Raw genomic sequence first — 27747 nt, 5'->3', positions numbered from 1 at the left:
CACAGTTTTCAACTTGACATGGCCTACAAGCAGGCATGCATGGTAGTCCATATGCTCTGCAACTGCACCGTTGTGTTCGGCAGGCGGTTTTGCAATTACAGTGGTGTGATCGGACTCGGATTTGAGTCCTTGACCATAATTGGCCTGAATTAGCCCCGCCCCTTCTTCTGATTGGTCGATATGTGATAGTTCCTATTTTCAAGCCAGGCCTGGCGAAAAATTTGGTATTTAATGGTTTGCATTAATGGGCGTGGCCTAATGGCTCAACAGCGCCCCCTAGAAAACTTTGTGCCTCAAGCCCCACGATACGGTTTGACGTACATGCATGAAAATCGGTACACACCTGTATCATGTCGCAACTTAAAGAAAAGTCTCTTGGCGCCATGAACTAAACCGAACAGGAAGTCGGCCATTTTGAATTAATCGTGTAATTTTGGCGCAATTTATGCCATTCCTTCGGCAGTTAATTCAGCCCGAACCGTAACGTGCACCCAGGTGTGTTATACATCAAAATGTGCGTCTCCATCCTGCGATGACGCACATTACTTTTCTCAGTCAAAAGTGTTACCGTGGCGACGCTAGATGCCAAAAACCGCGCCCACCCTTCATCTGATTGGTCCATAACTTTTGAATGGTTTGACATAAAGACTCATGGGTGGTGTCATCGGACTCAGTTTTGAGTCCTTGAACAAAATTGGTGCAAATTAGCCCCGTCTTCTGCTAATTTTCTTAGTTAGATAGTTAAAGAAGCTGTATATAAACATGAGTTTGCATCAAGGAAGAATATTTAGCCCCATATGACCGATGTACTGTATGTGTTTCAGTTAAAAGTACATTTTAGATGTTTGCATGTGTTGCCATCACTCAAGGTTCAGGATTTATATGACAGCATTTAAATGAGTTCTTACATATTTTCTCATAGATGGTGCTTATAGGCCCCTCCACCTCTCCGTACAGAGGTCGGATGGTGAAGATGTACGTCCTGCCGTACAGGAGGTCTCCGATCTTAAAGGAGGAGAAGGAAGGACTCAGGGTCTCCGTCTTTGTATCCAGCACTGAACGAGACACAGAACCATGAAGAGTGAGAGATCTTTACACAAAATGATTACCGGGTAACCTAATTGTGAGAAGATTATTCTGTGTGAAGCACTGGCTCACTAGGATTTACACAGAGATAGTTCATGCATTAATATGTTGTGAGATCTTCATATTTCCCTTTTCAACAAAAAGTACTCATGTGACAGTATATTTGAACATTGAATATCATCTTTGAAGATTACACAACTTTATTTAAATACATGTTAAACCCAAATATGCATAAAACTACAAGAGGTTGATTAATGAAAGCCCTAATGAAGGTGTAGGTGGAGGTGTACCTAATAAAGTAATAAAGCCCAGTTCTGCTGCGCCACAAACCTGAGATGTGTCTCCAGGAGAGGAAGTATCCAGAGACGCCGGCCACGCGTGTCCAGTTCAGGACGGTGCTGCTGTCGGTCGTGTTCAGAGCAATAAATCCCTCCACTTTTGGCAGATCCACTGAATCACACACACACACACACACACAGACACACACACAGACACACACACACACACACACACACACACACACACACACACACACACACACACACACACACACACACACACACACACACACACACACACACACACACACACACACACACACACACACACACACACACACAGACGCAAGTGTTGCAACATCAGGAGAGAAACCAGGTCAAATTAAGTCAAGGACTGTGTTTGACATATTCACCAAACCTTGAAGAATGTTGAAGGACGGAAACTTCTAAAACTGAAAACAGTTTATTCTGATAATAATTTGATCTTCATATATAAACTAGAGGTTGTGTTTTAACTACAGAGGATTCAGGTTCTCCCGGGATGCATAAACTCTCTGCAGGGGTGCTGTTGCAGAGAGTCCAGGTGACCATTGAATCCTGGATTCAGGAGGATCAAGGATTCCTCCCCGGCTGTGTAACTCTAAAAAAACTAGTTCATGCGTTTGTATCTTCTAGACTGGATTACTGTAATGTGTTATTAGCAGGATGTCCAAGTAATTTGCTGAATAGGCTCCAGCTGATCCAAAATGCAGCAGCACGAGTGCTGACATGAATCAGCAGGAGAGACCACGTCTCTCCAGGGTTAGCGTCGCTCCATTGGTTACCCGTAAAATTCAGAATCTAATTGAAAATTTTATTACTTGCATATAAAGCCCAAAACGGCTTAGCTCTGCATTATTTGCAAGACCTGATAGTGCCTTATGTTCCTGGCAGAGCTTTCCGTTCTCAGAGTGCAGGTTTACTCGTAGTTCCTAGAGTATACAAATGTAGATTTGGAGGGCGGGCGTTCTGCTATCAGGCACCATTACTATGGAACCAACTTCCAATCTGGGTTAAGGAGGCTGACACCACCTCCACCTTTAAAACTAAACTTAAAACCTTTCTGTTTAGTAAAGCCTATAGTTAGTGTTTAGTAAACCTCTAGCTGGTGTTGGTAAATCTCTAGTTAGTGTAAACTCTAGTGTGTTAGAGTCAGTAGTCATAGTTGCAGCTATAGAACAAGACTATAATAGTTAGTCTCAAACATAGCTTGGTGGTAGATATGCTGCTATAGGCCTATGCTGCAGGGGGGCACCGACATGATCCGCTGGGCGATGCCTCTCACCCTTCTTCTCCTCTCCTTTTCCCTTCCTCTCTTCTCCATTTCCATTTTTATTTATTATAAGTATCTCATAGCTATCATTTTGTCCATCGTTCCTGTAGTTTCTTGTGCCGGTCCCCCTTTTTTCTCTTTTGTGCATGTTTGCAGGCCGGAGCTTCAGGAGCTGCTGGCCTGTGCCGCCCACCCCCCTCTGGTCATCCCGTTGCTGCTTCCACCTGCCTGTGTTTATGTCTGTTGTGTGCTGCTGACGTCCCCGACCCCCCATGTCCTGGTCCAGGTTTCTTCCTCCTAAAGGGGAGTTTTTCTTGCCACTGTTTGACTTAAGGTTTTTTTACCTGCCATTGTTTATGTAATAATTGCTCCGGGGTTTATGTTGTGGGTCTCTCGAAAGCGTCTAGAGACAACATCTGTTGTATTATACAAATAAAATTGAATTGAATTGAATTGAATATGTGTGTGAAACAGACTCACGGGTGCGAGCGGTGACCAGGACCGGGCCGCCCTCTCTGCTGCCCACGATGGGGGAAACCTGGATTTTATAAGCCGAGCTCTGCTGCAGCTGGAGGATGGTGAAGGAGGTGGAAGACGCAGACACCACCTGGGACTTCTCGTTACCTCCTGGAGCGGGGAATATTTAAAGAGATAAAGAAACAAAGCAGAGTAAAGATGAGTTAAACAGCCGAAACACAAAAGCAATGAGCCACAGAAGGGAAAATTAGGAATGTTGTTTTCATTATGTTAAAAATGGAAGCAGCAAGCTGTTTAAATTGGGAAAACAAATATCACTTAGATATTTGCTAAAAATCCCACGGCGACAAATGAAGAACAACAAGTGTGATGTAAGAAGAAATGAAGCGTTTATTAATTTGTGCAAGGATGTATCTGCGCTTACCAAGGAAGGGCACCCAGGAGATTTTGTACCCAGAAACCCCTGGTGTTTTCTTCCAGGACAGGGTGAAGGAGTTTACCCCGACGTCCACGACTTTCACCCCACTCACGGCCTGGATCGGCCCAGAGTCCGAGACCGCAGCTGAGAGGAAGAAAATAATAAAAACACTGCCAGGTGATTGAATTCACATTTAAATTCGTACTCAACTTTATTCAAGCCATGTAGCACCCTATAATCCTCTTTTTTTTAAATTTTTTTTCCTCTTTTTTTCCCTATTTTTGTCCTCCTTTTTTCCTCTATTTTTCCTCTTTTTTTCTATTTTTTCCTGTATTTTTCCTCTTTTTTTTCTATTTCTTCCTATTTTTTTCTCTTTTTTCTCTTTTTTTCCTCTTTTTTTCTCTTTTTTCCAGAATTTTTCCTATTTTTTTCCTGTATTTTTCTCTTTTTTCCTATTTTTTTCCCCTTTCTTCCTCTTTTTTCCATCTTTTTTCCCTATTTTTTTCCTATTTTTTTCCTCTATTTTTGCTCTTTTTTTCTCTTTTTTCCTGCATTTTTCCTCTTTTTTTCTATTTTTTCCTATTTTTTTCTCTTTTTTTCCTCTTTTTTTCTCTTTTTTCCTATTTTTCCTCTTTTTTTTCTCTTTTTTTCCTATTTTTTCCAGAATTTTTCCTCTTTTTTTCCTGTATTTTTCCTCTTTTTTTCTCTTTTTTCCTATTTTTTTCTCTTTTTTCCCCTTTCTTCCTCTTTTTTCCATCTTTTTTTTCTCTTTTTTTCCCTCTTTTTTTCCCCTCTTTTTTTCCTCTATTTTTCCTCTTTTTTTCTCTTTTTTTCCTGTATTTTTTCTCTTTTTTCCTATTTTTTTCTCTTTTTTTCCTCTTTTTTTCTCTTTTTTCCTATTTTTCCTCTTTTTTTTCTCTTTTTTTCCTATTTTTTCCGAATTTTTCCTCTTTTTTTCCTGTATTTTTCCTCTTTTTTTCTCTTTTTTCCTATTTTTTTCTCTTTTTTCCCCTTTCTACCTCTTTTTTCCATCTTTTTTTCTCTTTTTTTCCTATTTTTTTCCTATTTTTTTATCTTTTTTCCTATTTTTCCTCTTTTTTTTCTCTTTTTTTCCTATTTTTTCCAGAATTTTTCCTCTTTTTTCCTCTTTCTTCCTCTTTTTTCATCTTTTTTTCTCTTTTTTCCTATTTTTTTGTTTTTTAAATGATGTCATTTTTACCGATAATGTAATACCTTATTACATTATTGGGAATTTATTACATTTTTAGGTGGGTCTTTTTTTTCCCAAAACTGATAATGTAATACTTGACAAATAATGTAATATATACAGTATGTTCATTTTCAGTCCAGAGTTCTACATTTTGTGTTTTAAGTATCTAAGAATGTTATATACGCTGGATTTGAAACAACTTAATGACTATTGGGTTAAATTACAGACTTTGAGTACCATGTAATAAATTCCCAATAATATAATAAGGTATTACATTATCGGTAAAAATGTTATTACAATATCAGGCAGGATAATTTATTACATTATTGGTGAAGTTATTACATGATTGGGTTTTATTACATTTTCGATTGAGTTAAGTGCACATTTTATTACATTTTCAGGCGTTATTACATTTTCAGGAAATTATTACATTATAGGGTGCTACAAGCCACGATGCATAAAAACTGGAAGATCATCTGTAAAATCCAACGGGGTTCACATACCCTATCATTTCACTCTTGGATCTTTGGTGTTACACGTATACACTCTGACAGTGACAGGGATAAAAATGATAGCAACCCCGCTAACTTGGACGCAGTGACACGTAGTCCAAGTGACAGCAGCTGTGGTTAAAACAGGGAGGCTAAAGTACACGACGCGTCAGTCAAACTAGGACACCACGGAGCGTCCACGACACGGGAGGAGGAACTTCTTCTTCCATCTTCTCTCCAATCTAATTATAATGAGTGTACGGCTACGCAGAGCTATTTAAATCAGAAGATGAATCATGATTAATGAAACTAGCTGACACCTCACATCCGCTCTGTACCTGTGAGCTGAGACAGGGAGATTTCTGGCCCCTCCGAGTTGCCGTAAACGGCACGGATGGTGACGGTGTACGTGGACCGCGGGTTCAGGTCTAGGATTCGGTGGGAGAGGACGCTGCGGTCCAGATACTGGGACTGGGCCGGCTTATCATCTGGAAGGATGCACAGAGACACGGTTTGTTTAGTTTCTTTTTACAATGTAAGCACATCATCTAACAGGAGCTGCAGCAGCACACTGCAAAAACTTATTTCTAGTTAAAATGTCTAATTTTTAGTAAAAAAATCTTGTTACACTTAACCCTTGTGCTGTCTTTGGGTCAAGGGAGGGTGAAGGGAGAAAAGAAGGAATGAAGGAAGGAAGGAAGGAAGTAAGGAAGAAAGGAGAAAAGAAGGAAGGAAGTAGGAAAGGGAGTGAGGAAGGTAGAAAAGATGGAAGGGAGGGAGAGAGGAGAAAAGAAGGAAAGAAGGGAGGAATTAGGAAAGGGAGTGAGGAAGGGAGAAAAGATGGAAGGGAGGAAAGAAGGAAGGAATGGAGAAAGGAGAAAAGAAGAAAAGAAGGGAGGAATTAGGAAAGGGAGCAAGGAAGGGAGAAAAGATGGAAGGGAGGAAAGAAGGGAGAAAAGATGGAAAGAAGGAAGGAAGTAGGAAAGGGAGTAAGGAAGGGAGAAAAGATGGAAGGGAGAAAAGAAGGAAAGAAGGAAGGAAGTAGGAAAGGAAGTAAGGAAGGGAGAAAAGATGGAAGGGAGAAAAGAAGGAAAGAAGGAAGGAAGTAGGAAAGGGAGTAAGGAAGGGAGAAAAGATGGAAGGGAGGGAGAAAGGAGAAAAGAAGGAAAGAAGAAAGGAAGGAAGTAGGAAAGGGAGTAAGGAAAGGAGAAAAGATGGAAGGAAGAAAAGAAGGGAGAAAAGATGGAAGGAAGGAAGGAAGTAGGAAAGGGAGTAAGGAAGGGAGAAAAGATGGAAGGGAGGGAGAGAGGAAGGAAAGAATGGAGAAAAGGAAAGAAAGAAGGGAGGGAAGAAGGAAGGAATGGAGAAAATAAGTAAAGAAGGAAGGAAAAGCAAAGAAGGTAATAAAGGAACGAATGACGAAAGGGAGGTAGGAAGAAAAAGGAGTAAAGGAGGGTAAAAAAGGAGGAAAAGAGGAAAGGAAGAAGGAAGGAGAGAGCATGGCAGGAGAGAAGGATAGAAGAATTGGGTCATTTTGACCCAAGGACAGTACAAGGGTTAAATCAAGAGTCATTACCAGAAAAAATAACTTATTTGACAATTTTCACCTGTTTCAAGTAAAGTTTCACTTGAAATAAGTAGAAAAATCTGCCAGTGGGACCAGATTAATCTTCTCATTACAAGCAAAAAAAATCGTGTTCCACTGGCAGATTTTTCTACTTGAAACAGGTGAAAATTGTCAAATAACAAGTTATTTTTCTGGTAATGAGTCTTGTTTTAAGTGTAATGAGATTTTTTGACTAAAAATTAGACATTTTAACTAGAAATAAGACAAATATTCTTGTTAAGATTTTGAGTTTTTGCAGTGCACCCTGCTGGGTCATAACGTTAAGATATTATTAAGATATTATTAAGGTAGTCACCCGTGTCCCAGGACAGTTTGTACTCCGTAGCTCCAACAATGGGACTCCACTCAACATCTATGGAGGAACTGGTGTAGGACGTCACCTTGAAGTTGGACACATAACCCAAAGGAGCTGAGGAAATGAAGGAAATAAAACAACTTTAAGCAAGAACTGTTAGGTTTTTTTTGTAGATGTACAGTTGATTATTACATTAAGACATAAGGTTTTGTTTAAAAATTGTATAATTTACCTTCTTTAATCCCATTTATCACACCTGGACCTTTTGTACTATTAAACATTACAACAATACCCAAAATGCTGTGGCCTAAAGGGGACCTATTATGGCATCTAATCCCTATTTTAAACGGGCCTTGAATGTCTTAAAAGCAAGCTTTTGATTGTTTTTGCGAAATATATTAGAAATTCGGCCTCTAAACCATGTCTTTATCTTTACCGTTTCTAACCTCATTAGGGGTGGGCAAAAATATTGATACGGCAATATATCGCGATACATAGTCTCCCGATACGATATCGATATTCAACGTATGTATCGCGATATATTGTAATTAATTGTAATGTAATATTGTATATAATATATCAATATTTTTGCCCACCCCTAGCTGTACTGTATTTTTGTGATTTCAATTTCAGTGTGGGTGAGACACTGCATTTTATTTTGAGTATTTTGTATCTAAGAATAATGCACGCTGCACTTTTTATTGTGTTTCAGTGTGTTTTTTCATGCAAATATGTTGCATATTAAAATGGAAAGTTTGAATTACATTGTTTTGACTCAGTTTGTCCAATGAATTATCACTATCATCTGATGTACATATATACAACTTGGATTTTAAGATGTGTAATGCATTTTTAAATTTTTCGGTGAACTATGTAGAATATCGCGATATATCGGGATATATCGCATAATCGGGATATCGCAATATTATATCGTATCGCAGCTCAAGTATCGCGATGCGTATCGTATCCTGAGGTCCTTCCCAATACCCACCACTAAACCTCATTATTTATGCAGGATTCTGAGTGGGCGGGGCTATGATAATGAGCACTGTGCTGATTGGCTGCCTGAATGATGCGATGCAGTGATAACCGTGTCATAACTGCATGCGATGCGAGCGAGCGTCAGCGACAAAATCAATTCCATCCATCCATTTGCTTTATTTTCTATTGGACTGTCCTAACTGTTTTGAGCTGAACATTTGTCGGACGCCCTGCTTCTATTTTCTCACGTTGAAAGCCGGTTGAAAGCGCTGTAGGAAACAGTCATGGATGAGGAACGGCTGATCCAGTTAGTTGAAATGAGAAGTTATCTCTATGATTCCTCCTCATTTCACTACAAAAACCTCAATAAAGTGTCAGCTGCTGGAGGGAGATGGACAGAGAGACGATGTCACGCAGTGCTACGTGATAGTCGGACACTCGCATGCAGTTACACGGTTTTATAGTTGTGGGTCTGGTTTGCATTTTGGTTACGTAATGAAAGGGAGCAGAATCTTATTGGCTCGTAGATCCACATCACTGGACGGCTCATCTGGGCGGCTGTACAGACACTGCAGAATTTGGTTGCTTTCCTCCTTCTCTGAGTTGTCAGGCTGAGGGGAGACCACTTTATATATGTTAAAGTAAGAAAAAACCTGGTTTTCAGAATAGGTCCTCTTTAATCTTGAAATTTTGACTTTTTTCTCAAAATTTCAACTTTTTTGCTCAACATTTCAACTTTTTTTCTCAACATTTCAACTTTTTTCTCGAAATTTCGAATTTTTTGCTCGACATTTCGACTTTTTTCTCGAAATTTCAACTTTTTTGCTCAACATTTCAACTTATTTTCTCAACATTTCAACTTTTTTCTCGAAATTACAACTTTTTTTCTCGACATTTTGACTTTTTTCTCGAAATTTTAAATTTTTTTGTTCGACATTTCGACTTTTTTCTCGAAATTTCAACTTTTTTGCTCAACATTTCAACTTTTTTTCTCAACATTTCAACTTTTTTCTCGAAATTACAACTTTTTTTCTCGACATTTTGACTTTTTTCTTGAAATTTCAACTTTTTTCTCGACATTTTGACTTTTATCCACATTTTGACTTTTTTTCTCGAAATTGTACTTCAACATTAATTTCGACATTTCGACTTTTTTCTCGACATTTCGACGTTACGTAACGACGGGAGCAGAATCTGAACAGCTCGTAGATCCACATCACACTGGACGGCTCATCCGGGCGGCTGTACAGACACTGCAGAATCTGGTTACTTTCCTCCTTCTCTGTGTTGGCCCGGTGAGGGGAGACCACTTCATATATGTTAAAGCAAGAAAAAAACTGTTTTTCATAATAGGTCCCCGAATCCACTGCACTCCCATGTCCTCTCCTGAAGTTGACTGTAGCGTCTTGTGGAGCAGACAAACTAAAATACTCACAGGTTTTGAAGGTTCCAGAGATTCCAGGTCCAACCAACGATCCAAACAGCACGTACAGAGTCAGGACGTACTCCGTATCATGGGCCACGTTCTTCAGCTGGTACTCGGTGATGCTGCCGTTCAGAGCCAACTGCCTGGGACGATCCCGGCCCACAAACTCTGAAAAACAGCAGTGGTACACAGAGGTGTCAAGTAATGAAGTACAAATACTTTGTTACCTTACTTCAGTAGAAATTTTGGTTATCTATACTTCACTGGAGTCATTATTTTTCAGACGACTTTTTACTTCTACTCCTTACATTTTCACGCAATTATCTGTACTTTTTACTCCTTACATTTTAAAAACAGCCTCGTTACTCTATTTCATTTCGGCCTTTAGAAAAAAAACTATCCAGTTAAATTAAGATTTAAGAGTGAATTTGGTTGTGGTTGTTTCAGATGTTCTTGTCCAGTTTTGTTCTTACATCCGTTCCCTCAGATTCCTGCAACTAAACTTGGATGTACATTCCAATAAAGGTTAGGATAAATGATAACATGCCTCTGAAGTTTGACTTTTTGCACCATTACAATACTTATAGGTAACTAGTCATCATATCTCCTGCTCTCTGAAACACATGTTAATGCTCAATAGTACACATATATGCTTCTTTAATATATTTGCATTATATAAGATACATTCATTTTCAATGGCTTTTTTCCCCCTTACATTACTTTTACTTTTATACTTTAAGTAGTTTTGAAACCAGTACTTTTATACTTTTACTTGAGTAAAAAACTTGAGTTGATACTTCAACTTCTACAGGAGTATTTTTAAACTCTAGTATCTATACTTCTACCTGAGTAATGAATGTGAATACTTTTGACACCTCTGGTAGCACAACAGGTATTTCTTTCTTTCTTTCTTTCTTTCTTTCTTTCTTTCTTTCTTTCTTTCTTTCTTTCTTTCTTTCTTTCTTTCTTTCTTTCTTTCTTTCTTTCTTTCTTTCTTTCTTTCTTTCTTTCTTTCTTTCTTTCTTTCTTTTTTTTAAATGTTGCATTTACTTTATTTGGATTAACAGTTGCAGTTTCATTTAATTAAAAATGTATGCTTTTATTTGTCCTGAGTGTAGCAGTCTAGACAAATACACATCATACTAAGAGTCCAGCTATTTTTAACTTACAAAATTCAAGTTGTATGCAGCGTTCACACGTCAAAATTCAAACACATACAGAAAGTTACTGAATTTAAGCATGCTAGACCTGAATAGGGGCATATAAAAATTAAATCTGCCAAACGGTGCAACTATATAAAAACCCCAGAATTTCCCCTTTAGGCTCTGCTGAAACCAATACTTTAGAAAATGTACCCCGATCTTCACTCCAAATCCATTTTTATTTTCATTACAGGAAAGCAGAGTTTGTTGTGCAATTCAACGACTGCCGCCTGCAGAGGTGACGGCCTGCCCCTCAACTTTGATGAACCCCTTTCCCCAAGGGCGTAGGTTTGGTCTCAACATTGGTAGGGACGATATAACAGCATAACCTGCATGTACAGTACCCTTTTTGCTGGGGACGGGACATTAATAAGACCAAACAGATTGGGTGAACGGGGGTCAGGGCTACATTTGTCACAAATATGAACCTAATTAATTGATAGGCTAAATGATCAATGCAAAATAAATCTGTATTGACTTATACTAACTTTCATGTTTATTGGTTCACCTGATACACGGTTTGATTCAAACCTTTGTTTTCAAAAACTACTAAAGAAACATTTTGAAAACTTCCAGAATATTCCAGGATTTTATTAGCAATTTAAATTGCAATATTTGAACATAACTTAAATTATATTTACATACACAATAAATTCAAACGTATTAATAATCTCTTAACTACTACTTAACCTATATTTATATATAGTTTTCCGCCACCGACTGTAACAACTTCCTGTCATTTTTTATAAACAAGGTGGAATCCATCAGAGCATCCATTATCCCCTCCACTTCTGCTCATCACCCACCTTCAAATCACCAGTCTATCCTCGACTCTTTTGCACCCGTTTCCCTCCATCATCTTTCAGAGCTCGTCAGCAGCATGAAAACCTCCTCCAGTCCACTAGACATCATCCCAACCACTATTTTAAAAGATGTTTTTAGCTCCATAGGCCCAACTCTAGTCAATATCATCAACCTCTCTCTGTCCTCTGGTCAAGTCCCCTCCTATTTTAAAACAGCTACTGTCCATCCACTTTTAAAAAAGCCTGGATTGGATCCCGAATCCCACAGCAGCTACCGCCCAATCTCAAAGCTCCCTTTTATCTCCAAAATTCTAGAAAAAGTCGTTGCCACCCAACTTTTAACAGTTTTAAATGACCACAGCATTTTAGATAAGTTCCAGTCCGGTTTTAGACAGTTGCACTCTACAGAGACAGCCCTTTTAAAAGTTTCAAGTGACTTAATGATGGCATCTGATGTTGGAAATTGTTCAATCCTGGTTTTACTTGACATGAGTGCTGCTTTCGACACGCTAGACTACTCTATTTTAATAAATAGACTCAATAAACAGGTAGGGATCACAGGAAAGGCTCTTAATTGGTTTTCCTCCTACCTCATGGGTAGGAGTTTTAATGTGGCTGTTGGCACACATGTGTCAGCATCTGCCCCCCTTTCCTATGGGGTCCCCCAGGGCTCCGTTCTTGGGCCAACGCTATTTGCACTTTACATGCTACCACTAGGACACCTTATCAGCACTTTTAAAGGTATATCTTATCACTTTTATGCAGATGACATCCAGCTTTATTATTCTTTTAACCCAAAGAGCCCAACTGATTTTAATTTCAACATTTTACATGAGTGCTTGTCAGCTATAAAGGCCTGGATGTCGGACAATTTTTTATCCCTGAATGAGACGAAAACCGAGGTGCTCATTGTGGCACCTGATAGCCTCATTCCAAAGGTGGTGGACTGCATCGGGCCCCTTAAAGACTATGTCCGTCCAAATATCAGGAACCTAGGTGTCAACTTCAACCAGACCATGCAACTCAACACTCACATCAGCTCAATAACCCGCACCTGCTTTTTCCATCTCAGAAATATTGCCAAGCTCAGATCTGTTGTCTCATACCCAGAGCTAGAAATGATCATTCACGCATTCATATCATCACGTTTGGACTACTGTAATTCACTCTTCACCTGCCTCAACAAAACTGACATGGGACGTCTTCAGCTTATCCAAAATGCAGCAGCCAGATTACTCACCAGATCCAGCAGGAAGTGCCATATCACTCCCATCCTGGCCTCCTTGCACTGGCTCCCTGTCAAGTTCAGGGTCCATTTTAAAATTTTAGTTATTACCTACAGAGCACTGCATGGTCAGGCTCCTCAGTACCTCATAGATCTGGTCTCACGCTATGAGCCACAAAGAGCCTTAAGGTCGGCTGATCAGGGCCTTATAACAACGCCAAAAACAAATCTAAAAACCAAAGGTGACAGGGCTTTCCAAGCAGTTGCTCCACATCTTTGGAACATGCTCCCACAAGCCCTGAAAGATGCAACATCTGTGGACATTTTTAAAAACAAATTAAAAACGCTATTTTTTGAGCAGGCATTTATTGATGTATTATGATTTTTGTTTCTTTTCTTTTTGTCTTTTTCTTTCTTTCTTTTCTGTTTGTTTGTTATTTTCCTTAGAGACACATTGTGCAGCTTTTTAATTACCTCATGTTTTTACTGTTTTTTCTGTATGTAAAGCACTTCGTGAGTTTCTCTCTGTGAGAGGTGCTATATAAATAAAATTTACTTACTTACTTACTTACTTACTATATATGGAACTACATGTTAGCCTACATTGTCCTTCACCACACAAGTAATACATTGCTTTAATTGGTTGTCTTTTTCACCTTCTTTTCCCTTATTTTCATCTCTAAAATGCATCAGTGGGTTGAGCAATTATGGAAAAAATGGTATGGTCATCAGCCAATCAAACGTGCGTTTGAGGAAAAAAATGGACCGGCAAATTCAGCAAGTGAAAAGGGGTAAATGTAAGTCTGAACATAAGGAAAATAATTAACTTAATAATGGTAGGGTCAATCCTTACAACATTTGGGAAGACAATCTAAATTAAAGCTGCAAGCAGCGATGAACGGGCCCTCGCACTCACGGCCACCAACCCCCATAAGCATATCAGAAATGACACCACCCACGACTTCCTATGTCAAACCATTCAAAAGTTATAGCAAAAAAAAGGGCCAACCAATCAGAAGAAGGGGCGGGGCTAATTTTCACCAATTATGGTCACGGACTCTATACCGAGTCCCATGACACCACTCACAACTTTTTATGTCAAACCATTCAAAAGTTATGGCAGAGAAAAGTATTCTAGGGGGCGCTGTTGAGCCGTTAGGCCACGCCCATTAATGCAAACCATGAAATATCAAATTTATCACCAGGCCTGGCTTGCATGCCAAATTTGGTGACTTTTTGGGCACGTTTAGGGGGGCAAAAAGGCCCTCCTTTTATCGGAAGAAAAAGAAAAAGAAAAAGAAAAAGAAAAAGAAAAAAAAAATTCCTACAGATACAATAGGGCCTTCGCACTGAAGGTGCTCGGGCCCTAATTACCTTTATATCGGAACTCATTATATAATGCAAATAAGGTTGCTTAAAAGTTGGTGGGGACAATTTGAGCCTCCTGAAAAGTTTGTAGTGTTATGTCCCTACCGTCCCTATGCAAACCTACGCCCTTGCCTTTCCCATCCTCCCTGCAAAGTTATCCCTGTTTCCGTAGTCTGAAAGGTCGTTCATCTGCAGCTCATGTTTGATACCAGTCAGGATCCTCTTGAGAGAGTCTTTTGAGCTAGCGTACTGCATTTTGGCCTTAATGAGAGCAGATTCAGGAGTCCACATCACAAAGACAATTTAAGGAGCTGCAGCAGCACACTGCAAAAACGTATTTCTAGTTAAAATGTCTAATTTTTAGTAAAAAAATCTTGTTACACTTAACCCTTGTGCTGTCTTTGGGTCAAGGGAGGGTGAAGGGAGAAAAGAAGGAATGAAGGAAGGAAGGAAGGAAGTAAGGAAGAAAGTAGAAAAGAAGGAAGGAAGTAGGAAAGGGAGTAAGGAAGAGAGAAAAGATGGAAGGGAGAAAAGATGGAAGGAAGGGAGAAAGGAGAAAAGAAGGAAAGAAGGAAGGAATTAGGAAAGGGAATAAGGAAGGGAGAAAAGATGGAAGGAAGGGAGAGAGGAGAAAAGAAGGAAAGAAGTAGGAAAGGGAGTGAGGAAGGGAGAAAAGATGGAAGGGATGAAAGAAGGGAGAAAAGATGGAAGGAAGAAAGGAAGTAGAATAGGGAGTAAGGAAGAGAGAAAAGATGGAAGGGAGGAAAGATGGAAGGAATGGAGAAAGGAGAAAAGAAGGAAAGAAGGGAGGAATTAGGAAAGGGAGCAAGGAAGGGAGAAAAGATGGAAGGAAGGGAGAAAGGAGAAAAGAAGGAAGGAAGTAGGAAAGAGAATAAAGAAGGGAGAAACGATGGAAGGGAGGAAAGAAGGGAGAAAAGATGGAAGGAATGGAGAAAGGAGAAAAGAAGGAAAGAAGGAAGGAAGAAAGTAGGAAAGGGAGTAAGGAAGGGAGAAAAGATGGAAGGAAGGAAAGAAGGGAGAAAAGATGGAAGGAAGGAAAGAAGGGAGAAAAGATGGAAGGAAGGAAAGAAGGGAGAAAAGATGGAAGGAAGGGAGAAAGGAGAAAAGAAGGAAAGAAGGAAGGAAGTAGGAAAGGGAGTAAGGAAGGGAGAAAAGATGGAAGGAAGGAAAGAAGGGAGAAAAGATGGAAGGAAGGAAAGAAGGGAGAAAAGATGGAAGGAAGGAAAGAAGGGAGAAAAGATGGAAGGAAGGAAAGAAGGGAGAAAAGATGGAAGGAAGGAAAGAAGGGAGAAAAGATGGAAGGAAGGAAAGAAGGGAGAAAAGATGGAAGGAAGGGAGAAAGGAGAAAAGAAGGAAAGAAGGAAGGAAGTAGGAAAGGGAGTAAGGAAGGGAGAAAAGATGGAAGGAAGGAAAGAAGGGAGAAAAGATGGAAGGAAGGAAAGAAGGGAGAAAAGATGGAAGGAAGGAAAGAAGGGAGAAAAGATGGAAGGAAGGGAGAAAGGAGAAAAGAAGGAAAGAAGGAAGGAAGTAGGAAAGGGAGGAAAGAAGGGAGAAAAGATGGAAGGGAGGAAAGATGGAAGGAAGGGAGAAAGAAGGAAGGAAGTAGGAAAGGGAGTAAGTACAATAAGTACAAAGACAAGTTCTTCTTTTCTACTTGATTCCTTGGTTTCAAAGTGGCAGTCATACAGCATGTTGTTGTTTCTTTCACTGGAGTATTCCAAGGTGATTTTTCTACTCTCTGGCTAGGTTTTCTGAAAACAACAATCCTCCTTTATTCACTGTATTTGTAATTCACCACGAGCCCCTGACAGCTCGACTTTTTTGAAAGTGGTTTCCCAAATCTCTTTCCAGAGTTTCTCAGAGAGAGAAAGAGTATTCAGCATCTCCCTTGTGTTTATCCTGTAAGCGAGGACACTATGTGGTGCAACTATGTCCATAAGTAATATAACAAATATACTAGCCTGGATTTTATCACCACAGTATGGACATTTTTATAAGTTCATTGTTTTTATTTGTATACATTTTTGGCAGATTGGTATAAAAATAGGTTTCCTGTGCTTTTTAGTATTTTACCTCTTTTCTTATCATTTTATTTGTTATTTACTGTTTAATTGTGTCTTGCTGCTTTTAATGTTGATGTAAAGCACTTTGAATTATTGTGTTGAATTGTGCTATACAAATAAACGTGCCTTGCCTTGCTGGTGGCTGTGAATTATTCATTTATTCGTTATTAATTAATTTAATTAATTAGTTTAAGTGTGACTTTGATGTTTCACAATTCCCAATAAAACTATCAACATTAAAATAAATATTGTATTACTATTGGAAGACGTTATTTACCCAAATTTCAGTCTTTATGGTGCCACCTAGTGGAATAATAGGACCATTACAATAATTAAGATTGACTTTTTTTATATCAGCTGCTTAAAAATCGCCAGTTGTATTATTTATTTCCCTCTCTTAACAGAAACTGGTTTGTTATTTCAGTAAAAACCTTCTTAATTCTGACAACTAAAAGAAACTGTTGACAGCAGCCGTATTGACCCTGGACGTTGGCTGAGTTTCCGTCATACTTTTCCTAACTTTACATCTGACAGTTACGTACGTGAGAGAGCCCTCCTGGAACCCATAGAGGGCATTAAATCGTGTTATATATGTAAAAAGATAATACGTGAGGCTATGGTGGGAAACCTTGCTTGACTTTGATCAATAGACTGAAAGTCAATCAAAGTTAGCTTTGGCTTCTAGCTCCTTCCCGCCAAAATATCTGGAGCCGACGTTGAATATACCGTTAAACAACATTGACTCAACGCAAATTAAAAAATTACTGTTGCCAAGAAAACCCGCCCAAATTAATTAACTTAACTGACTTAATTACTTCACTTATATACAAACTCAATTAAATGAACTGACGGTGGGTTAGCACAAACGTCTGGTTGCTTCGTCATGCACAGTACGACAATTAGGCTTGAACGATTCTCAACATTAAAAGCAGCAAGACACAATTAACTGTCTTTTTTGTCGTGACTGTACAGACCTCCCAGCATTCAAATCCCATCTCAAAACTCACCTTTACTGAACTGCTTTTAATGTGTGATTAATGTCCTGTGTCTTGTTGTGTCCTTATGTACTGTCCTGTGTATTGTAATTGTACTATGTGTTTTGTTATCAATGTAAAGCGTCTTTGAGTGCCTTGAAAAGCGCTATATAAATAAAATGTATTATTATTATTATTAATTAAACATTAAATAACAAATAAAATGAAATAAAATGATAAAAAAGAGGTAAAATAGTAAAAAGCACAAGTTGTTAAAAAGTAAGGCCAGTAGAGTACAGCAGGTAAGTATTTAATGTAAGAGTACGCTTCAGTAAACAGTAATGTTTTTAGCCCTGATTTAAAAGGAGCTGACAGTTTGTTCCACCAGTGATTTCATGACCGAATTAATATGATCCAGTAATAATAATAATTAAAGCTGCAAGCAGCGATGAACGGGCCCTCGCGCGTGCAATTTTCACCAATAAAATTCAAGGACTCAAAACTAAGTCCGATGACTCCACCATGACTCTTTATAAACCATTCAAAAGTTATGGCAGAAAATAGGAAGTATCACATATCGACCAATCAGAAGAAGGGGGGGTGCGCTTTTTGGCATCTATCGTCGCCACGGTAACGCGCAACGGATCGAGACGCACATTTTGATGTATAACACACTTGGGTGCACGTTACGGTTCAGGCCACATTAAGGGCCGAAGAAATGGCATAAATTGCGCCAAAATTACATGATTAATTCAAAATGGCCGACTTCCTGTTGGGTTTCGGTCATGGCGCCAGAGACGTTCTATAACCGAGACAGCCCACTACGGTTGTGTTTCTTGTATCTCTGTCACGTGACTGCCACGCCCCCTTAGGAGACCGGAAGTAGGTCCTGAGTCTATTGAGTCCTATGGGAAAAGTGAACGTGAGCACAGATTATTACCAATTCCTTCTCCCCATAGTAACCTAAGTAAATAAATACGGGACCCATTTTTCAAAAGCCACAAACCTTCTGAACATTCTGACACCAAAATGGAAATTTTCAGACCGGCAGATTAGGAGAAAATGAACTTTGTTTGAGACCTGTCTGTCTGAGCAACACACTCTCGCCAGATTTGGCTCTCATCGTTTTCCCAACGGATAAAATGAAGTTTAAAACTAAAATAAAACTTGCTTCTTTGCTTAATAATACTGTTATTTTTATTATTTAAGTATTTTTGGAAGAAAGTTGTACTGTATCTAGTGTTGTATGTTCCAAAACGATGTGTGGAGAGGGGCGACCACGCCCACTTAGGAGACCGGAAGTGTATAACGTTTCAAACCATTGCCAGTAACGGCAATGCGCTATCTTGTGTATAGAAGATCTTTGATGGCGCCAAGAGACTTTTCTTTAAGTTGCGACATGATACAGGTGTGTACCCATTTTCGTGCATGTACGTCAAACCGTATTGTGGGGCTTGAGGCACAAAGTTTTCTAGGGGGCGCTGTTGAGCCATTTTGCCACGCCCATTAATGCAAACCATTAAATATCACATTTATCGCCAGGACTGGCTTGGTGCAAAATTTGGTGACTTTTGGGGCACGTTTAGGGGGGCAAAAAGGCACTCATTTCGTCAGAAAAATTTAAACGAGAAAAATTCCTACAGATACAATAGGGCCTTTGCACTGTAAGTGCTCGGGCCCTAATAATAATAATAATTATTATTATTAATGTTGTTATTATGTCCGTTTTTAACCTGGCTGGGACTACTGGTGGTAAGGCTGGTGGTAAGGCTTTATGCCGATTGGACAAAATCCCACAGAGGTTTCAAACCGTCTAATCAGTCATGAATGATTAAATAATGCGTTTCCTGTGGTGGTCACTGGCCAGATTGCTCTTATGAACAGACAGCCAGTGAGTTAGTCAACAGAAAAGGGAAGACTTAAAGAGAGTGCCAGTAAATCACCTGGGGTGGGCCCCCAGGCCAGCCTGTACCCCGTGGCCCCCGGGACGCTGTTCCAGGAGATGACGGCCGTACTGGTGCTCACTGCAGACACCGTCAGAGTCTGAACCGCACTACTGTCCACTGACGGGGAGAGAAGAAGGAAGGACAAAGATCTCTTCTTTAGAACATCATCCTCTCCGTTATGTTCATACAACATGATGTGCATCACATTTTCTCCTGTATTTACGTGTGTTGACGTTGGTGGAGGTGACAGGCCCCTCAATGTCTCCAAAGATGGGGTTGATGGTGATGGTGTAGTCAGAACCTGGACGGAGGCCCTGGATCATGTAGAAGTTAAAGTTGTCCCCAAGGTTTATGTTTTCAATGTCGCCGTCTGCAGGACAAAGAGAGGTTTGTCATGAGGAAATGAATGAATGAATGAATGAATGAATGAATGAATGAATGAATGAATGAATGAATGAATGAATGAATGAATGAATGAATGAATGAATTAATTAATTAATTAATTAATGAATGAATGAATGAATGAATGAATGAATGAATGAATGAATTTTTTTTTTAATGAATGAATGATTTTTTTGAATGAATGAATGAATTTGAATGAATGAATGAATGCTTTTTTTTGAATGAATGAATGAATTTGAATGAATGAATGAATGAATTTTTATTTCAAACACAAACACAAATGAAAGAAAAAATAAAAAATAAAAAGAAAGAAAGAAAAATTACATCTTCATATTCACATATGTTCGAAAAAAAGGAGTAGGAAGAAGTGTACACTTTTTCCCAGTAGTTCCTACCCCTTTATAACTCTATGGATTTACATTATTGCTATTATTATATCTACACAATATCCATATAAATATAATCTATATAAATACTCCTTAAACATGCCTATTACTACATAATTATCCATATAAGTATATAGAAAATATAAATATTACATAAATATTATATCAATATCTAGATATTACAGGACTGTCTCAGAAAAATAGAATATTGTGATAAAGTCCTTTATTTTCTGTAATGTAAAAATGTCATACATTCTGGATTCATTACAAATCAACAGAAATATAGCAAGCCTTTTATTATTTTAATATTGCTGATCATGGCTTACAGTTTAAGAAAACTCAAATATCATATCTAAAAAAAATTAGAATATTCTGGGAATCTTAATTTTAAGCTGTAAACCATAATCAGCAATATTAAAATAATAAAAGGCTTGCAATATTTCAGTTGATTTGTAATGAATCCAGAATGTATGACTGTTTTTTTTTTTATTGCATTAAAGAAAATAAAGAACTTTATCACAATATTCTAATTTTCTGAAACAGTCCTGTGTATAAATCTATATAAATATACACTATATAAACTACATAAATATCCCTATACATATATATGTGCTACATACCCAATACATATATTACATATATTACATAATTATAACTATCCCTCTCATCATATAATATATACTACATAAATATCCACATAGATATCTAAACATATCTTAAGCAAGTATAATATACCATTTTCCCTATTTTATTTGATTCTCACACTCCTCGTTAACCCATTTCCTCTTCCATATACCTGTTTATAAATCATTTAGAATTTATCGAAATCTGATTTTAAAGCACTAAAGAATAACTTTCCGACAGAGAGAGAGTTAATAAATGTACTGTTCGCCTCTATTTCCCTTATACAATAGTGTAATGGTTAAAACAGTACCTGGAGTGGCCCAGGTGAGACGGTATCCCGAGGCTCCTTTGACTGACGCCCACCTTGCTTGGACGGTGTCGGTGGTGGCGTTCTGCACCAGAAACTGCTGCACCGGTACCAGCTTCACTGTTAAAAACATCCCAAATACACAGATAATACATTCACACGGATACATTCAATATTCTTTTTTTTTTAGTTAGTAATAGAATATACATTTTGCATACAAAAAAGTGAAATCACTTTGAACCTTTCTGTGACAATTGACTTTCTCAGCTATTTCAGTCAAACGGGCAGAGCCCTTTAATGCACCATGAATGAGATATGATGTATCTAATAGGTTTATGTTTACTGGCATTTTTCCCCTAGCACAATATCTCCCTTCTGTGGAAATATTGTGGTACTGCATATTTATACCAGACAGATGAAGTTGTGTGAAGACATGCATATCATCTCTTCTGAGTGATACATACGATAAACAGACTTTATTTATCATTATGAGGATAGTTAAGCTTGAACTTCATGCAAATCGATAGAATTTTATAGAGTAAACATACGTGTCTTTCCCACTAATGAAACAGGTTCACTCGGTCCTTGGGGGTAAATGGCATAAATACTGATGGTGTACTTCTTATCCCCCTCCAGGCTGTCGATCACATGAGAGGAGGCGTCTCCAGGAAGCAGCTGCTCGTACGTTAATCCTGGTCGCTGGGCTGCAAAACAGTCATAAGTCCGAGAGAATCAACGCTGCAAAAACAGACCCGTCATGCAGACTCAAGAATAATTCTGAAATTATTATGGCATCTGTTTTGAAAAATAAGATCACTGAATTAAAAGTTGTTACAGGCCTTTTTTTTTTACAGAATTGCAATATGGAGCAAGAACAGTCTCATAATTCGCAAATGCACACACCGTTTCACAAATGCACACACCGTTTCACAAATGCACACACCGTTTCACAAATGCACACACCGTTTCACAAATGCACACACCGTTTCACAAATGCACACACCGTTTCACAAATGCACAGGACAAGTTCCACGAATACACAGAACAATTCATCAATCAGGAGTCTCAAAAGTCACACGCAAATCCAGCACAGCTCACAGACAAAAAAAAAAGTTTGTAAATCAGGTTATATCATCAAAAATACATTTGTGTATCTTGTCCTACGCATGTGTGAATTGTTCTTTGCATTTGTGAAACTTGTCCTGTGCATTTGTGAAACGGTGTGTGCATTTGCGAATTATGAGACTGTTCTAGCTCCATATTACAATAAGACAAACAATGCCCACATACATCTTGGGATAAAGATCTTGAATCCACTGAGCTTCCCCAGGGGAGGAGTCCAGCCGAGGCGCAGAGAGAACAAACCCTCCTCAATAACGCGGAAGTTTGACACTTTGGGCAAAGGGGCTAAAAGAAAGAAACAATCAAATACACTTAAAAATGCACGGATATTGTATTTTATTTTTTATTTTTTAATGTTAACTGGAGAATGAAACCCACTTGTCTTCACTGTGATGGTTGCAGAGTCCCCTATAAGGCTCGGGTACACGGCGTACAGAGTGAGGGAATAATCCGCCTTCGGACTCAACTCCGTCACGATGACGGTGCTCACATCTGCCTTCAGATCCATCTGGTGCACAAGACCAGGCAGCACAAAATAAATAAATAACAGAAAATGAAAAGAAGAGCGAAGCAGAAGGGACAGGAAACACATATATATTTATATTTTCAATACAAGAGTTCCTGCTGGCAGCGGTGGTGGAAGGAGGAACGACTCACTGCATTCCACCTCTGTGACCTGCACTTTTTAATTAGCTGACAATAACAGTATATGTAAATAATGTATGTTGAGGAGAAGAGCTGCAGTGAGGGTTTTAAAAGTGATGCAGAAATTAGACCCTAATTAGGGCCCGAGCACTGACGATTCGAAGGCCCTATTGTATCTGTAGGAATTGTTGTTTTTCTCGTTCTCGTTTTTGTTTTTATCCTCGTTTTTCTTCCGCCGAAAGGAGGGCCTTTTTTTCCCCCTAAACGTGCCCCCTAAAGTCACCAAATTTTGCACGCAAGTCAGGCCTGGCGAAAAATTTTATATTTAATGGTTTGCATTAATGGGCGTGGCCTAATGGCTCAACAGCGCCCCTAGAAAACTTTGTGCCTCAAGCCCCACAATACGGTTTGACGTACATGCACGAAAATCGGTACACACCTGTATCATGTCACAACTTAAAGAAAAGTCTCTTGGCGCCATGGCCGAAACCGAACAGGAAGTCGGTAATTTTGAATGAATTTGGCGTAAGTTATCCCATTTCTTCGGCCGTTTCCTCGCCCGAACCGTAACGTGCACCCAGGTGTGTTATACATCAAAATGTGCGTCTCCATCCTGCGACAATGGGCATTACTTTTCTCAGTCAAAAGCGTTACCGTGGCGACAATAAACGCCAAAAACCGCACCCCCCTTCATCTGATTGGTCCATATTTGATAGTTCCTACTTTCTGCCATAACTTTTAAAATGGTTTAACATAGAGACTCGTGGGTGGTGTCATCGGACTCGGTTTTGAGTCCTTGACCTTTATTGGTGAAAATTGCACGCGCGAGGGCCCGTTCATCGCTGCTTGCAAAAAAACTAACCGAAAAATCTGCGTATCCTTACGCCAACCCTGACCCTCCCGTAGGAACTTACTTAAGATACGGGGAACTGGCGACGCAGGCGGTGAAGTGATGAAATGAAGCCAGATTCATGTAATAGGTACTCTTAATAATGTCATCACATATCAGACTTATAATATAATAGCGCTGATCGTGTCCCTCTGTGTTTGAAGCTCAGCGTCAGTCAGGACGCTCAGCTGCTGCTGGAGCTGCAGCCGCGGTGAGTGGGCTCGCCACCCGTCCCTTGAAATACGGAATTGTTACGTAATTGGGAATTAAAAGTTTATTCCGTATTTCACAATTGTCCCATGCACGTCTGTCACACACGCACACACTAGTTAAGCCGAATTATGCCTAAATTATGGTTCCACGTTAAATCGACGCAGAGCCTACGCCGTAGGGTACGCAGCGACGCGCACTGTACGGTGCACGTGGCCGCGTAACCTACGCCGTAGGCTCTGCGTCGATTTAACGCGGAACCATAAATCAGCCTTGAGCAGCACTAAGGGGAGACGGGAGGGGAGGAGGGGGAGCGGGCTCCCATCCCGTCTTCGCACACTTAGAATGTCTTGATGATTTGCAATTACAGGCTGAGCCTACCGTTAGTTCTTAAACTTTAAAAAGTGGGGGCGGACAAAAACATGAGTTTGAAAAGTGGGGGGGCATGCCCACCCTGTTCCCAGTGGAAATTGCGCCCTTGCGCCTCACAGCATTTTTTTTTCACTCGCTTTATTTGAAACTATTTATATACTATTTATACTTTTACTGTGACCACCAAATAATGTCGTTTTCCTGCCTCCACCTCATCCACAACATCTCGTTCCCACTTCCCAGTCTCCGGGAAATTTAGTGGCATGGTGGCTCGACACGTCTCATTCATCCTGACGCCCAAACAGGCTGCAGGAAGCCGCTGTGCATGCTCAGCAGGCTCATTCATATCCAAATACTACTTTGCATTGCCCATTTATGGTATGAAGTGGGCGTGTAGAGGGCGGGATATGAGGCGAATTCAGCTGCGCAACCTTCCAGCTGGACTGTGATTTATAAAGCGAACATTGCGTGCAAGTGTGCGTGCACACGGTTTTATAAATCCGGATTTTTTTTTTGCGCCCGCCATTTTCGGCTTTTGGCTTTACGTGCACTTTTAGTATGAATCCTACACACTCTTTTATGAATGAGGCCCCTGAACATTAACACAGCGACCATCGTATCAACCCTCACCACTCTCTGCTGGGCGGGGAGGAGCTGTCCCTGGGAGCTGACCGGGGTGACCAGGAGCCGGTACCCGGTCACGTCACCTGTGGCCTGGCTCCACGTCAGTCTGAGGGAGGCGTGGGCCAACTCGCTCACCTGCAGGTCCCTGGGACCCACGACACGCTCCTCAGCTGGACGTGCAAGGAGAGAGGAGGCACAAGGGATGAGGAGAGGAACAGGAGGGAAACAAAATGAACCGTTGAGAAGAACTCACTTGTTTGCTTGGTTTTTTTTGGCCGTGGCGGCTCCGAGGCCGTGAAGCAGACCCTGCGGGACAGCTTGGGGAGGATCGTCTCCAGCAGGGAGAAGTCAGGGCTCTGTAACAGATGCTCCTCGTAGGGCTCAGACACAATCCCTCTCAGCTCCGACTCATCCACTCCCCGGACACCTGGGGGGCAAGAAAAAAAAACAAACAACAAACGGTGTGACAAACCGCTCTATGACAGAGATTTTGATTTCTGTGGCATTTCACATAAATAATGCATCACAGGAACATGTTATTTCAACAGGTTTCATTTCTGTGCTTCGTCACTTAATCTGGCAATGCAGAGAAAAAATTTTCCCGCCAGCAGGGGGAGCTGTGGCACTTTAAGTGATCAATTTACAATGATGTAAACAGAGGTGTCTTCAGTATTCACATTCATTACTCAGGTAGAAGTATAGATACTAGAGTTTAAAAATACTCCTGTAGAAGTTGAAATATCAACTCAAGTTTTTTACTCAAGTAAAAGTATAAAAGTACTGGTTTCAAAACTACTTAAAGTATAAAAGTAAAAGTAATGTAAGGGGGAAAAAGCCATTAAGGACAAAAGCCATTGAAAATGAATGAATCTTAGTATAATGCAAATATATTAAAGAAGCATATATGTGTACTATTGAGCATTAACCCTTGTGCTGTTTTCAGGTCAGGGAAGGAGGAAGAGAAGAAGGGAGGAAAGAAGGAAGGAAGGAAGAATGAAAAGAAGGAAAGAAAGAAGGAACGAAGGGAGAAAATAAGGAAGGGAAGAAGGAAGGGGAGACCAGGAGGAAAGAAGGAAGGGAGGGAACAAGGAAGGAAGGAAGGAAGGGAGAAAACAAGGAAAGAAGGAAGGAAGGGAGAAAAGAGGAAGGGAAGAAGGAAGAAAGGAATGAAGGTAGAAAAGAGGAAGGGAAGAAGGAAGAAAGGAAGGAAGGAAGGAAGGAAGGAAGGAAGGAAGGAAGGAAGGAAGGAAGGAAGGAAGGGAGAAAAGAGGAAGGGAAGAAGGAAGGAAGGAAGGAAGGAAGGAAGGAAGGAAGGAAGGAAGGAAGGAAGGAAGGAAGAAAAGAGGAAGGGAGGGAAGAAGGAAGGAAGGCAGAAAAGAGGAAGGGAAGAAGGAAGGAAGGAAAGGAAAAAAGAAGGAAGGAAGGAAGGAAGGAAGGAAGGAAGGAAGGAAGGAAGGAAGGAAGGAAGGGAAAAAAGAAGGAAGGAAGGAAGGAAGGGGGAAAAAGAAGGAAGGAAGGAAGGAAGGAAGGAAGGAAGGAAGGAAGGAAGGAAGGAAGGAAGGAAGGAAGGAAGGAAGGAAGGAAGGAAGGAAGGAAGGAAGGGAAAAAAGAAGGAAGGAAGGGAGAAAAGAGGAAGGGAAGAAGGAAGGAAGGGAAAGAAGGAAAGAAGGGAAAAAAGAAGGAAGGAAGGAAGGAAGGAAGGAAGGGAAAGAAGGAAAGAAGGGAAAAAAGAAGGAAGGAAGGAAGGAAGGAAGGAAGGAAGGAAGGAAGGAAGGAAGGAAGGAAGGAAGGAAGGAAGAAAGGAAGGAAGAAAGAAAGGAAGGAAGAAAGGAAGGAAGGAAGAAAGGAAGGAAAGAAGGAAAGAAGGAAGGAAAAAAGAAGTAAGGAAGGAAGGAAGGAAGGAAGGAAGGAAGGAAGGAAGGAAGGAAGGAAGGAAGGAAGGAAGGAAGGAAGGAAAAAAGAAGTAAGGAAGGAAGGAAGGAAGGAAGGAAGGAAGGAAGGAAGGAAGGAAGGAAGGAAGGAAGGAAGGACAGGAGAATTAGGTCATTTTGACCCAAAGACAGGACAAGGGTTAACATGTGTTTCAGAGAGCAGGAGATATGATGACTAGTTGCCTATAAGTATTGTAATGGTGCAGAAAGTCAAACTTCAGAGGCATGTTATCATTTATCCTAATGTTTATTGGAATGTACATCCAAGTTTAGTTGCAGGAATCTGAGGGAACGGATGTAAGAACAAAACTGGACAAGAACATCTGAAACAACCACAACCAAATTCACTCTATCCGGATGGAGCAATTTAACTGGATAATTTTTTTTTAAAGGCCGAAATGAAATAGAGTAACGAGGCTGTTTTTAAAATGTAAGGAGTAAAAAGTACAGATAATTGTGTGAAAATGTAAGGAGTAAAAGTAAAAAGTCGTCTGAAAAATAATTACTCCAGTGAAGTATAGATAACCAAAATTTCTACTTAAGTAAGGTAACAAAGTATTTGTACTTTGTTACTTGACACTTCTGGTTACAGTTTTGTGAAGCAGGCCCTGAAAATCTCTGAGGAAGACTTCACTTAGCTTTGAAAAGGTATTGGTCTCATGTTTTTAAAGAGGAAATGTTAAGTGTTTCTGAAGAGTTAACTGACCAAGACAAATGTACATTGGTTTCTGTAAAAAGTATTATCTTTTGCAACTGTATTATGGTATACTGGTGTGGTACGAGTGGACAGGATCTTTCCTGTACTGATGAATGAGGGGGCAGCGCCTCCATCTCAGAGGTGCAGATGGGCCACACTGAATCGCCCGGTGAAAAATAGCAGCAATTATCAGAGCACACTATCGGCTAATGAGCAGTAATTATTGCACCGCCGCTGCCTGAGGGAAGTAAGTTGTTGCCTTGGGTGCGTATGATAGTTGCATTAGGAAGAGAAAGGGTAAGACCTGTGAAAACAAACTGTTTTGTAAGCAGTAG

At 39.9% G+C, this 27747-nt stretch overlaps 1 protein-coding gene across 1 annotated transcript in view; it reads right to left on the bottom strand.

The window, feature by feature from the left end:
- The window catches only part of LOC133424561 (collagen alpha-1(VII) chain-like), a 153072-nt gene that overhangs the window by 107686 nt on the left and 17639 nt on the right, over positions 1-27747 (bottom strand). The window contains exons 5-19 of the mRNA XM_061715236.1: positions 25038-25211; positions 24791-24954; positions 22423-22552; positions 22213-22329; positions 21471-21626; positions 20926-21042; positions 19427-19573; positions 19201-19320; positions 9611-9769; positions 7195-7308; positions 5611-5760; positions 3578-3715; positions 3157-3303; positions 1417-1536; positions 909-1055 (exon numbers count right to left, since the gene is read on the bottom strand). Of these exons, the coding sequence (XP_061571220.1) occupies positions 909-1055; positions 1417-1536; positions 3157-3303; positions 3578-3715; positions 5611-5760; positions 7195-7308; positions 9611-9769; positions 19201-19320; positions 19427-19573; positions 20926-21042; positions 21471-21626; positions 22213-22329; positions 22423-22552; positions 24791-24954; positions 25038-25211 (2100 nt within the window). The remainder of the gene's footprint in view (positions 1-908; positions 1056-1416; positions 1537-3156; positions 3304-3577; positions 3716-5610; positions 5761-7194; positions 7309-9610; positions 9770-19200; positions 19321-19426; positions 19574-20925; positions 21043-21470; positions 21627-22212; positions 22330-22422; positions 22553-24790; positions 24955-25037; positions 25212-27747) is intronic.

This window comes from Cololabis saira, chromosome 23, assembly GCF_033807715.1.
Source record: "Cololabis saira isolate AMF1-May2022 chromosome 23, fColSai1.1, whole genome shotgun sequence".
NCBI lineage: Eukaryota > Metazoa > Chordata > Actinopteri > Beloniformes > Belonidae > Cololabis > Cololabis saira.
Note: the sequence above shows the minus strand (reverse complement) of the source record. Positions and strands in the feature narration are given on the sequence as shown.